This window comes from Protopterus annectens, chromosome 2.part1 (genome assembly GCF_019279795.1).
Source record: "Protopterus annectens isolate FY-2018-M chromosome 2.part1, PAN1.0, whole genome shotgun sequence".
NCBI lineage: Eukaryota > Metazoa > Chordata > Ceratodontiformes > Protopteridae > Protopterus > Protopterus annectens.
The window spans coordinates 688,236,123-688,250,062 of NC_056729.1; the positions used below are offsets into that span (position 1 = coordinate 688,236,123).

Sequence of the window (13,940 nt, forward strand, 5' to 3'; positions counted from 1 at the left end):
GAGGATGCCCATGTCAACCTGGCTGGCTTGAGAAACTGTGGGAAATTGTCCATCCATAATGCTAGGTAAGTTGATGTGGTCAGAAAACAGGGAGAGGACAGGAGGGAACAGGTAATATAGAGGACAGGAGAAGTGGACAAAAAATATGAAGGGCCTAGTGAGTAGGATCTGTGTTTGTACCTCAGAGGCTTCACAAAATGTATCACCTGTCAGTGAGGAGCAGTCATGAAAACTCACCGATAGAGCACCAGCAGAGTACCAAGGGAACATTTGTAGGCTTTATTGAATTATCACTTATGACATAGACAATCATACATTGATATAAATGAAATCAAACCATATTGACATTTTAAGTTGTAAGCATTACACATCACCAGTAATCTTCTATACAGTCATTGTCAGTCAGACATTATATAGCTCATTTGATTCCTGTCTTCCCTTAAACCTTATTCCTCCACCAAAATATTATTCAGCATGTATTGTTTCCACAATTTCCATTTTTTTCTATGCACTTTGCTCCTACCCTTTTATAAAGATTCCATTTCCATACAGCTTATTTAGACTTTGATTTCCATTTTCTAGTAATTGCTTTTTTTTGGCAGCCATGAGAACTAAACTCAAAGCCTTAGCGATGTTTGAGGTTTTGTTTACAAATGTAGAACCTTAGAGGTTACTGAAGAGTGTGATAGATATTAACTTGTAAATATTCACCTCTGGAAAGGTGTCTTAACTGATATTTAAAGGAACAGAGATTACTAGCAGATCTTACCTCCACTGTAGTTTATTTCATCCCACCACAACTCTAGTTGGAAAATTTATTTCTCTCATGGGACAAGTTATGATGCACAGAGCAAATTTTAACCTAGCAACTGCACACAGGACTTCACCCTTGATGCATTTAAATGCCAAAATTAGAAGTCCTTTATACAAACCATACTAAATCAATAAGCCCTTCCAAATCTGACTACTGTCTTACTTCTAATATTTACTTAGGGAAATATCATTGAGTTTTGTAAGGTTTACAGATTTGACTTGGAAGAATATAGATGAGACCTTCTCAGTAGTTTATATTTATTTTTGTATTTATTTTGATTTCATTATTCTTTGTTGACCTGGTGGGTGGGCTGGCCCTTGGGTTCTTTTCTGCCATCACTTAGGTTGTATACTGAGGCATTACCATAGGATTCCCTCAGGAGACTGTATGTAAGATAATTTTAATTATACAAAAATATATAATCTAGAATCCACAGCTCTTTACAATAAATTTTGGATGACGACAGTACATAATTTAAAGAGTATGGGTAATACTGATTTTTAAACCAACAAGTTCAGCAAAAGGACACTCTGAAGCTTCAGACACCAAGAGATAAAAATCCACTAACTTTATTAATGCTTAACTAGATCACTGCATTTTCATCCTCTACAGAAAGACTTCATCAGATAAACAGTACAGTCCAAACGCGTGCCGTCAATACCCAAAACCCCTCACAGCTAATTAAATAATTACACAATTAAACAATTAAATTCCTAGATACCCCTAATCTTCCATTATAACACAATATAAATATTACCAAAATAAATATTCAGTCCACCTTATCCTATCAAAAAATCTAAAATACCTAATTTATTTATTTAAATACATTGTAAAACTACTTTGTTCAATAAATATATCAATATAAAACTGTTAAATAAAAACAAAAAATAAAGTTAAACAGTAGTGCCATCTAGTGGGATAAGATTAAAAATACAGTTCCCAAATGCATTGCTAGAGTGAAAAATATTATGTAAAAATGTAAACTCCACTTGTTTTTGTACAGTGGCAGCCTAAAAATTCAAAGGATATGAGGGCAGAGTTCACTGAAATAAATAAATTGGTGTTAATCTAGGGAATTTTTTATAGTCTAGCAGCCCTTAATTTAAAACTGGCCCAGGGAGATGTTTTCGTTCAACCCTGGTAGTCTATTGGCCTCAAGAATCAATTGCTAGTAGACTTCTCTATACTCTATTTGGTCTCCCAGGATCCCCCTTGGATCTTGGACTATTTCTTCCAACACAAAGAAAGTAAAACTAGCATATTTGCAACCCAGAGTGTGTTTATACAGTGCATTTTTCTCTTCTTTATTCTGTACCTCATTTAAATGTTAATACATTTTCCTTTTAAGTTTGCATACAGTCTTTCCCACGCACTATATTTTGTAATGTATTTAAATAAATTAGGTATTTTAGATTTTTTTATATAGGATAAGGTGGATTGAATATTTTGATAATAGTTGTAGTGTATTATAACGGAACGTTAGGGTTATAGAGAAATTTAATTGTTTAATTGTATAATTATTTAACTGTGAGGGGTTGGGGTATTTAGGGCACAAGTTTGGACTGTATTTTTTATCTGATGAAGTCCTTTTCTAGAGGATGAAAATGTGGTGATCCAGTTAAGCAGTAGTAAAATTAGTGGATTTTTACCTCTTGATGTCTTCAGCTTCATAGTGCCCTTTTGCTGAATTTGTTGGTTTACTACGTGTGTGTGTGTGTGTGTGTGTGTGTGTGTGTGTGTGTGTGTGTGTGTGTGTGTGGGCATTGTTTTCCTCCACTGTCTGTTAATGCTGATTATTGGTACCCAAGTGCATAGTCCGCGATTTATTGATGTTAAACAGTACTTGGTTGGTTGTTGCCCATTCTTACTAATCATCCATTAACCATTGTAGGCTATTTTGGTCATTAACACCCAAGTCTTGTTTTTATGGGAAGTAGAGTCCCTAATTACGGTCATTCCTTAAGCCAGTTACTAATCCATGAAAGAGTTAATTATTTATTTTATTTATTGTCATTTGTTAATCGGGTTGGTCCAACTGAGCCAGGGGCCCATTTTCAGTGCAGACCTGAGGAAAAAGCTCCAAATTCAATTGTAGTTGTACACGATTGAAATAAAAGTACAATGGATCTATTTACAATAACTTTATGCATAAGATGAAATCCTCTGTTTTATACAGTACAGTACTGAACTTGTTTCAGCAATAGAAATAAAATTGCAGTAGTATAAACGATATGCAAAAAAGCTTTCAAGAAACAAAATAAAGATGTGTTGCATTAGTGTCATTAGAAAAGAGAAAAAATTAGAGTAAGCAATAGGAAGAAAACTATTGGTTATCAGGTCAGAGACTGACAAGAACATGACCATTTTTTTGTAGATAGTTTTTAAGTTCTAGTTTGAATTGGAGCTTGTGGGGGATATGTCTTGTATAAACAGGAAGAGTGTTCCAGGTGTGAGCTACAGAGTATAAAGAGACTTTCCAATAGTTTTAGATGGTTTATAGATCTCAAAAAGTTGTGCGCCAGTTGTACGAAGCAGACGTCTGGGGTTATATTGAGATACAATATTAGAGATGGAGGGGCAGGAAGTGGGGGTTATACAGGATGAAGTGAGTAATATGCAATTGTGGAAGAAGCTGTTTAGAGAATTCAGGCCAACGTAGTGACTTAAGGGCGAGGCAGTGGTAGGATTTGTTTGGGAGAATGGCGGTAAATCTAGCTATTTTATTGTAAGTTTGCTCTAATTTGGTAAGAAGTGATGATTGAAGGTTAGTAAAGACTGGAGCTGCATACAGAAGACAGGGTAAGAGGAGAGACTAGGCTAGGGAGGGTTAATGGAGGGTGAAGGCAATTTATGATTTTTTTTTTTTTATACTTTATGGATATGTATGTCGAATTTTAGTTCGTCAATAGTAACACCAAGTAATTTTGTATGGGATTCAGGTTTGATGATGGTATTGTTAAGGGAGGTGGTGGAGAAAGAGGGTTTATGTTGTGCCAGTGTTTTAGGGAGGAAAAGCAGAAGTTTATTTTATTTTTTTAGGATTTAGTATTCGTTGATTATCTGTGAGCCAGGTTTTGACAAAAGAGAAAGTGTCTTGTGTGAGAGCAAGGAGTACAAGAATGCTGTGGGCGGTGGTGATAAGGGTGGAGTTGTCGGCATATTGTAAAAGTGTAGAGAGGTTAGTAGAGTGTAACCTATTGGTGAAAATATTAAACAGGAGAGGGCCCAAAGTAGGGGCTTGGGGAACACCAGTATTGCCAGGAAGAAACTGGGAAGAGACAGTTTGCCAGCGTATGGATTGTTGTCTGTTAGATAAGTAGCTAGAAAACCAGTTTATAGAGAGGGTAGAGAGATGAAGGTCATAGAGTTTAGTTATCAGTTTAGAGTGAGAGACTGTGTCAAATGTCTTGGAGAGATTTAGGAATAAATAGGAAACAAGTAGTAGTAAGTAGGAAATTAGCTTCGCTAATGTTATAGTTAATGCAGCAGAGGCAGTTAAGAAAAATAGTGGTATACAGTCACATAATGCATTTCTAACTCGATACATATAGTGTCTTATCTGTGAAGTACTATTGAATAAATCACAAGACTGTAATAATTACAAATCTTGTTCATAGGTTCATAGATTAGTACTAAGCTAACTGCCCTTGCGAGTCATTTTAAGCCTAGCCAATTATCCCTTGTGAGACTCAAACCCTGCACCTTGTGTTTACAAGGCAAACACCTTAACCATTAGGCCACCCTCCCAACCCTAAGATTATATCATCCCAGATGGGACTCGAACCCACAATCCTTGGCTTAGGAGGCCAATGCCTTATCCATTAGGCCACTGTGAAGTACTGTTGAATAAATCACAAGACTAATAATTACGAATCTAGCAACAACAAAGCTAAAGAAGTTTTTAGCAACTATGGTTAGATAAGACAACAGTAAATGATGTAAAATAGCGCTACTTACTGGTAAGCACACAATGTGGAGGGAAAGGGATATGCATACAGTGTGTAGTTTGTTGTTTGTCTTTTCGGCTTTTCTCGGTTAGGGGTTGCCACAACGGAACTCCGGTCCGCTAGTGATTGGCAGTTGATTTTTTATGGTGCTGAGTTGCCAGCCCGACGCCCAACCTTCAGCAAAGGCAAGCCAATTCACGCATGTCTTTTGGAGGCCACTCGACCGCGGGGAGGACATGCAGACTCCACACAGAAGGCACTCCAGCCGAGAATCGAACAGGAGAACCTCTTGCTGTGAGGTAACAATGTTACCACTGTACCACCGCGAATATTGAGATTTAAAAATGGCGCCAGTCAAAGCTGACCCCTACATGTGTTTTCCCATTGAAATGGGAGGGGAAAAACACAGCTTAGAATGTAGTACACTGGGGGGGGGGGTACCAGGACATAGTGGTGGAATAGCTAGAGGTTATGACCTGCGCACAATACACCGCCCGACCCAGCTGGGGGAAGCAAAAGAAGGAACGAAAAACAATCGGTAAGGTATGTAAGTGAACAGGTAAGTCAGAGATATCCTTTTATGGCTGAAGGGAAAAAGTACGGAGGTGAGGGCAAAAGAAAAGCAGGCTCAACATATGGTGTTCTTTACTCCAGGAGCTACAAGAGCTGGAGAGCTAAGTAATCCATAGTTAATACTGCCACCTAATAGCAGAAAGGGGGCACTTAGAATTATTTTGCCACTTAGTTAAACTTTTCTTTACTCTATCTAGCATTTTAACATGAGGGATTGAAACAAAGGCTTTAGCCAAATCTGTGTAACCAACATCAACAGCAATGCCAATCAGTTGAACCAGACATTACTCTATAAAAGCTTATCAAATTTGAAAGACAAGAACAGGCATCTCAAATGGCATGCGGGGATACTGTCCTGAACACTGTCTGGGTGACTCGAGGTGCCTCGTGTTCGATTAGTGACTCAATTGCTTGACAGTAGTGGCAGGGAGGATAGGAATGCCCATCCTAGAAGACAGACCCAGTCATAGGCTGTAGCAATTCTTCTGCATAAGGAACCAGGCCCACAAGCTTAGTCTTTAACGTGGCACAAAGTCTCCATTTGGCACAAGCTTTCATCAAGCAAGTGTAAGAGGAGTATGTATTTGTGTAAAGGAAGGCGTTTGTTGTCCCACTCACCCAGAGGAGGGGGTTAGGCCAAAATTAACAAATTCCATCATTGCCAGGATGGTGAGGACCCAGGCAACCTTCATGACTACCTAAATTACAATCCTTACTATATGACTCTGAAAAATGACTTCATGTCTGATTGGGGGGAGTTGGTGGTTGACTGGTCTGTGGGCAAAAAGCATTAAGGGAAAAAAAGTTGGAAAGACAAGAACGGCTACCTTCGAAGCTGTGCAGATTAATATCCTTTTCCTGAAGTAAGTTTAGGAATAAAGAGCAGTAATGTTCACACACAGCATTTCCCAAGTATGCTGGTAAGTAACACCACCACCCTAGTGAAATGGGGTGATGGATCCAACTTTCCATGGCTCAGGAGCATATGCAATTTTAAATTTCATTGAAACAGTAACAGTAATGTTTGGTAATCATTTCCCTTAGTTGGTTTAAAAAGAAAATAATCATTCAGCTCATTAAGGCCTTTGGCGGAGTCCCTTTTAATTTTACTTAAGGATTGTTGGATCCATTTCACAGGTGCATTTGGGCATATGTGGTTGTGGTTTACTATTAAGGCCTCTCTCACTCCAAGGTACAGGAAATGCACATTGTCAAAACCTATGTTTGTACAGTTTGACAAGACTGTGTTACCAAACGGTCGCTTTACTTAAGTACTGTACTCTTAATAGTTCCCTTTGAGAAAATCTTACTGTTAACTGTATGAGTTGCTTGAGAATGTTCATAGCTTTTCCTATACTGTGGTTTGCTTATACACATTTTAGATTGAGCACTGAATATTTGCTTACTACAGGTGCACTGTCACACATGGCATACTGGCTTTAAGGAAAAAAAGTGAGTGAAAAATAAACGAGGTATGGGAGAGTCTTGCACCTCTGAAGGTGTAAGACTTGATTTATCCTACTACTTGAATCTGTCCAGATCTTAAGAAATGGAAGCTTGTTGCATTAAACTGGAACAGTATTCTGGGTAGAACATTAATTTTTAGTATTGCTGTTTTAGACAAGAAGGAGAATTTCATGTTTTTCCATCTGTTTAAATCATTCTCTATGGACAACCATACTCTAAGGAGACTATTTTGTAAGGCTTTTATGATTATGGTCAAATAGTATGCCTAGATATTTAAGTAGTTCAGCTTTATTTGGGATATGGGAAAAAGAGCTTCTTTATGACTGTTCGGATCAATTGGAAAAATAAGAGATTTTGAGGGAGTTAATTTCGTAGTTGGACGTTTTCGAGAAGATTTCAATTGTATTTTGGACTTTAGTAAGATCAGTGTTGGGAAGCTGATATAATAAGGTCATCTGCAAATGCTGAAAAAGCAAGACTATTCCCTGGAATGTTGGGTATACGGTGAAAGTTTTTTTCCGTTAAGTATAAGAATAGGGGCTCAATGTATATGTTCAAGAGGTATGGTGAGAGGGGACAACCCTGTCTAGTGCTATTTTGGATGAGTGTAGTTTATTGATTACTAGCATAGTATATGAAGCGTTATACAAGATTTTAATTATATTTATGAAACTGTCTGGAAAGTTGAATTGTTGTAGAGTTAAGAATAAAAATTCATGGTTTACTCTGTCTAAAGCCTTTGTAGCATCCAGTGTCATAAGGTATAGGGGGAATTTGTGTTTTGCAGTAAATTGTATAGCTGCTTCTAGGGTAAGTGTACTGTCCCAAGTTTGTCTTCCCTTCTTGAATCCTGATTGCTCTGGGGATATAATTGTATGGATGACTTGTTTAATTCTATTGGCTAGAGTCATAGCCAGAATTTTGACATCTACCTTGATAAGTGAAGTAGGCCTATAATTTGATGGATTAGATTTGTCAGTGTTGTGTTTATGAACAAAGAAGGTTTTAGAGTTGATATAAATCAGCAAAGCCATATTTACAAATATGATCAAAGACTTTAAGAAGGATAGGGACAAGTTTCAAGGCAAACTTTTTATAAAAATTCGAAGTAAACCCAGCAGGACCTGGGGCTTTTACTTTTTCAACTCTTTATTGCTTCCATAATTTCTTCAGTTTTTAGAGGGGACTCTAGATTTTCAAACTGGTGCTTTCCAATGTTGGGGAATGTAATAGCGTTAAAAGAGGAGTTATGAGAGTGTGGATCTGTTTTCTTCTGTGGTCCATGTATTCTTTCATAGATATTTTCAAAGATACATATTATATCTTGATTATTTGTGCTTTTGTGGGTCTTGTTGAACTTTTGAGCCTAGCTAATAACCTAGAGGGCTGTTAACTCTCTTCAGAGTAATTGTCTAGGAGTTTCATTTCTCTGAATGAGAGATTTTGAGCATGCAAATGATATAATTATTTCTGTTGGTTGATGAGTTGGGCTTCAAGTTCAGGGCGGAAGTTTTCTTGGAGCGATTTTTCAATTTCTTGGATTTTCTGTTTAATTTCGGTCTCTTTCTCTGTAGCAAGTTTTTTAAATACGAGGCCTTTTGGATCATCAGCCCATGGTTTTTAACTTTTGTGGCTGCCCACAGAATGTCCAGAGTGATGTCTGAAGTTAATAAGTCAGTATTAAGTTCATCTAATATAAGTATTGATTTTATTAACTATTTCTTCCTTTTTAAGAAGATCTGGAGTTGGGGACCAGAAGTGGTAGTTGTTTTGTTTAGGTGTATTATTTAAGAGAAAAAGCTTCAGAGTTATTTTGGAATGGTCTGATAGAAATCTCAGACTGTTTGTATAGATAGTTTTTTCGTTTAAGATGGAATCTGAGATCAGAAAAAAGTCGATCCTTGACCATGACTTTATAGCATGGTGAGTAAAATGTGAATCTGTCAGCATTATTGAATTGATTGAGAGAGCGGGGTCAACTACGGTGAATTCTAGTGTTAGTTGATATAAGGCAATTAAAGCTTGGTTATTGTTTATTTTTGTTGGATCTATTTTAGAGGGTCACTAACCATGTTCCAATCACCCCCTATTATATAATTATGTTCTGGGAATTTTGACAGTAAGTTGTAGATCTGAACTATAAAGTCTTGTTGGTTTACGCAGGGGGCATATATATTTAGAAAAAGTGTGGGTTTATAGGTTATGGGATCAATGCAGCTAAAATAACACAATCTACCAATAGTATGTGCACCATAGTCTACAACCCCCTCCTTAAATGATTTTTTTAATCAAAATAGCTAATCCCTTTGAGTTGTTTTTTCTACCCGAGGCAATAACTTTGGTTAACCAGGGTCTCGCCCTGTCTTTGTTCCAATCATCATTTAACAGGTGGGTCTCTTGGAGAAATATAATGCTTGCCTGGGATTGGTACAGTAAATGGAGGAGGAGTATCTTTTTTTTTAACATCAGGCAAACCCTTCACATTCCGTGAGTCTACCTCCCCCAGCATAAATACACACAACAGATGTAAAGTGTAATTAAATGTGGTTCTAAGTATGTTTTCTTCCTCAAGTCATCAGAAGGATTTGGGTAGAAATATGGCAAGATTCGATGTTTTGTAGCACTAAAATCTCTTGGATCCCTAACTGTGCCTAAGCACATACCCACGATCTCTAAGAGAAAGATTAACAAGGTATTTTGTAAAGCAGATAAATAGCAGGACATTGCAATAAGATTTGAGTTTAAATAATTACAAGCCATTTCAATGTAAACAAATCTAATAAAACTAGATACCTATTATATACAAACACTAAGACACAAGATGTGCAACCTTCACCACCTCACATAGTGTCCCTTAAATGCTACGATATGTTGCTATAGCTTACATAATGCAAAGAAATTGGTATTTGTTATTAATTGCATAGTTTATGTAGCTACAGCGTTACATTACATTACAGTTTTACAATGCTCAGACCAAACTGCTGTAAAGAACGTAGACTGGCTTGTAAACTGTTAGATTCAGTCAGATACTCTCTCTTAACAAAAGACTTTTTACAATAGACCATGTCACAGAACAAGACAACACTAAAAAGTCTGAGTAAATGCAACATTGCAGTCCATTTTCTTGACCTCCAAGGAGAAAGAAAAAAAAAATTATAGCTAGGAAATAGTCATTAAATTGTACTTCAAACCACACTAGCTTTTCCATTAGCATATTATTGAGCATATTACATACAGAAGAACAGCTCCTGTTTGTTAATGAAGCTGCTTGCTATTAATTTTTGTTGTCAGTTAGCTTTAGGTATGCTAACTTAAAGTTACTGCATTTATCCTGACTTGATGAGCAGTTGCAGGCTGCTTGTAGAAGGTGAACATCTCCGATGCTGTCAGTGAATGTGCTGCTTTGATTTCATCGCTGATTTGCTGCTTTGTTTTTCCATTTTCTTTCCTTCCTTCCTTCCTCCTCTTTTTTTCTTTTTTCCATTCCCTTCCCCTTTTGAATCCTTTTAAGGTGGGCTGCAACAATGATTTCTGAGCTGGGAATCCATTACCCAGCGAATCCTTGCATGAAGGAAGGAAATAGTGCTGTGCCACAGCATAATTCGTCCCTCTGTACACAGGACGTTGAAAAACATCCAGAAAAGGTGCAGACGCGTTTACTGGTGTTAGGGAGATAATTGTTACTTTCCTTAATATGGAACTTTGCAAGGGAGCCTCAGCCTGCTAAATGGAGCTTGCACTGGGAACTTTTTACTGCAAATGTGGTTTAAAACTGTAAAAAAGACCTTGAGGGTCGCAACAAAACTTTTTCAAAAAAATGAACAGAACCTTAACTAAATGTATATGTTCCCTAAAAATCCTAGAATCTCCTTATCAAGATTAATGCTGCCAAAAAACAAGGGAGGACTGGGGATGCCTGATTTCAGATTGTATTATGACATAATCTGTAGAATCTTACTAATCGCAGACCATAATCCAAATGCAATAACTCACTTTCCTCAATGGATTGATCTCTGGCAGGCTCATGTGAAAAGTTGTAAAATAAACCCCAAAGCATTACCCTTAATAAATAAATCTTTATTGAAAGACATTAAATAATCTAATTAAGCATAAGATTAACATCCCATTCACCTGAACCCAAATCTAAAATTGGGTAACAAAGTGCTAAACCTAGATCAATTCCCTCAAATTAAAATCTTAACTGTGTGGGATTCTTTCATCTTAAGGACCAACTCGCTTAATGGTAGCAGAATAAAACTTAAATAGCAAATGCACAATAATCTTGAGTGAAATCAAAGAATTAATTTCTACCTTAGGATGCTTCCCATATAAGCTACAAGAAGAAATAAGCGTGGCTACTTCACTCCTGAAATGTCTAAAAACCAAAAAGAAGATGCTTTCAATCACTTACAAGCTAGTCTCTACAGCTAGATGCCAGTCCTCTATTACATTTGCACAATATTGGAGAAACAAAAACCCTGACCTGACAGATGCTCATCTCTCCCAAGCAGTTAACCACACAAACAGTTTTGCCCCTTTTAAGAAGCCATTATATACCCAGTTAATGATTAATAATAATGCTTACTATACTCAAGAACGTTTAAACTCTTGTTTTCCTAACACTTTACCCCTTTGTCCTTTTTGTCCCACAGCTACAGCTGACCTCCTACACATTCTGTGGGACTGTAAATATGCTCATAATCTATGGAATTCCCTAAGGATCAAAGTTGAAAAAATGGGCAATGTAAATCCACTCTCTCCTGGGAATTCGCTATACTTCTTATATGCCATGCGGACATAACCTCTACTGTGATCTCAAGATACAGATTGCTCTTTTCATGTTAATCACGCTGTATGTTACGCAGAACTGATTAATCTAAACTAGATTGGGACAACTTTAAGAGCAAGGCATCCAAGTATATTTTATCTCATAAACTAACCACTAACAATGTTAATACCTCAGGTTCTAGAGTATTACCCTTGATTGCATCTTAACATAGCAAACAATGTTTTTCTATATATATTGTCCTTTGGTAGTATTGCCACCAGTCTCCTCCTCATCAGAATCTTACTCCGCTGTGCTCTCTAATGGTTACCTGTATATAAGATGCATACAAAGATAAGAATTATCATGTCTTGGTAATTGTAATTAGAATCCTGTCATATTGTAGCACTATTTGTAAATAGTTGTATATAGCAGTTTTTTGTTGTTGTTTTTGTGTTTTTCCTGTATTCTCTAACAATGTATAGTTATCAAATACATTCTGAGTGGGTACAAAAAGCTACATTGTATATTAACAATGTTAATATTGTCATATTTCTCATATGTCTGTTCATCTTGTTCTGCTGTTAATCCTTGTTTCTCTTCATATTGAGAAAAACAAACTTTAAAGGTACTTGTCAATTACTAGAATGAACGGTTGCTTTATGTAACTTTGTAAATGTTTACTTTCAATGTAGTATCACCTGTTACTGTATATTGTATTTAACAATTTGTTTAATGAAACAACAAAAAAATAAAAACAAAGATTTGGGAAAAAAAAGAAAAGAAATGGAAGCTTGTTGAACACAGTATTTGTTATTGCCACAGTCTTCTGTTTTTAAAGATTGCTGTTGTGTAAGTGTCTTAATAAAAGTGTACTTGCCCAACTATGTAAAAGGAGTGGTAATCTAAAGCTGATTTGTGTGTGTGTGTGTGTGTGTGTGTGTGTGTGTGTGTGTGTGTGTGTGTGTGTGTGTGTGTGTGTGTGTGTGTATATATATATATATATATATATATATATATATATATATGCGAGTGTATGTAAGTGTATACACACGTGTATCTGTCTATGTGTATAGACAGTTTTTCTTGTGTTCCAGATAACCATATGTATTTCATCTCAATTCTAGGTTGTAGAAAAACAGTGTCGCTGCAAAAAGCATATCAAGCTTATGCCATGCCATAAAGAGTACTTGTGTGATTCAAAATGTACTAAGATGAGGGACTGCCAGAGACATCAGTGCAAGAGAAAGGTAAGCTTTGGATGATGGGATTGTCAGCAGACATCAACATGTATAAAAAATGCCTTGAGAGCTTCAACTTTAATTAAAAATATTTGTTGTGATTTGTTTTTTGTTTGTTTTGTCTCCCATGAGTGTTTATTTACTTTAAGAAAAATAATGTTTAGTGTTTTAGTAGTATAAAAATATCTGGTTTCAGTATAGTAGTTTATTTAAGAGACAAACCTTCAACATTCTTTTGAACTTGATGAGGAAGTTTGACTTCTGTTGTGTGTAAGTGCTTTAAAAGACTGCCTACTGAAAGTGCAAGATGCACAAATATGAATTCTGCAGCTGTGAACTGTAAAATATGAATGACAGTTGCAGAAAATACTGAAACTGTAAGTGATACTATTAAAGGATTTTTGCAACAGAGCTCTGCTACCATGCACACCTTGACATGTAGGGAATGTGACCTAGACTCTAACTCTAAGATAAACATAAAAAAGAGGCAAATTGGCACCCAACAAACACCAAGAAACAGATCCAAGGTACCAAGGAGTCAAAACCAGCCAGCAGAGTCCATAAACCGATTTTAATAAAGAATAAAACACATGAACGCAGCCACATAAAACAAAATTTTCAAACTTCATCAGATGTGGATCTAACAGTCAAACTCAGGGTTATATAGCATCCTGACAAACAAACTGACCAATACAAAAAGACAAATCGTTAAGACATCATTATCGTTGTTGTTGTGTCTTTCGCCTTTTCCCAGTTAGGGGTCGCCACAGCGGAACTCCGGTCCGCTAATGATTGGCAGTTGATTTTTACGTGCTGAGTTACCAGCCCTAATGCACAACCTTCAACGAAGGTACGCCCATTCACGCATGTCTCCACGCAGAAGACGCTCTAGCTAAGAGTCAAACCGGTCAGCGTCTTACTGTGAGGCGACAACGCTACTGCAGCACCACCACCGCAGATCTTTAAGGCATCATTATCGTAAAACTCATAAATATTCATCACAAACATGTTAAAAGGACTAAAAGGCTTCTTAAAATCAGGTTAAAAAATGCTAAAATACAATATGTTTTATGTGGCTGCGTTCATGTGTTTTATTCTTTATTAAAATCGGTTTATGGACTCTGCTGACTGGT

The 13,940-nt window shown here is 36.7% G+C and overlaps 1 protein-coding gene across 2 annotated transcripts in view; it reads left to right on the top strand.

Annotated features, from left to right (window-relative positions):
- NFXL1 (nuclear transcription factor, X-box binding like 1) overlaps positions 1 to 13,940 on the top strand; it is a 1,793,512-nt gene that overhangs the window by 491,295 nt on the left and 1,288,277 nt on the right. For both annotated transcript variants that reach the window (XM_044062425.1, XM_044062424.1), the window contains exon 10: positions 12,694 to 12,816. In XM_044062425.1, coding sequence (XP_043918360.1) covers positions 12,694 to 12,816 — 123 coding nt within the window. The remainder of the gene's footprint in view (positions 1 to 12,693; positions 12,817 to 13,940) is intronic.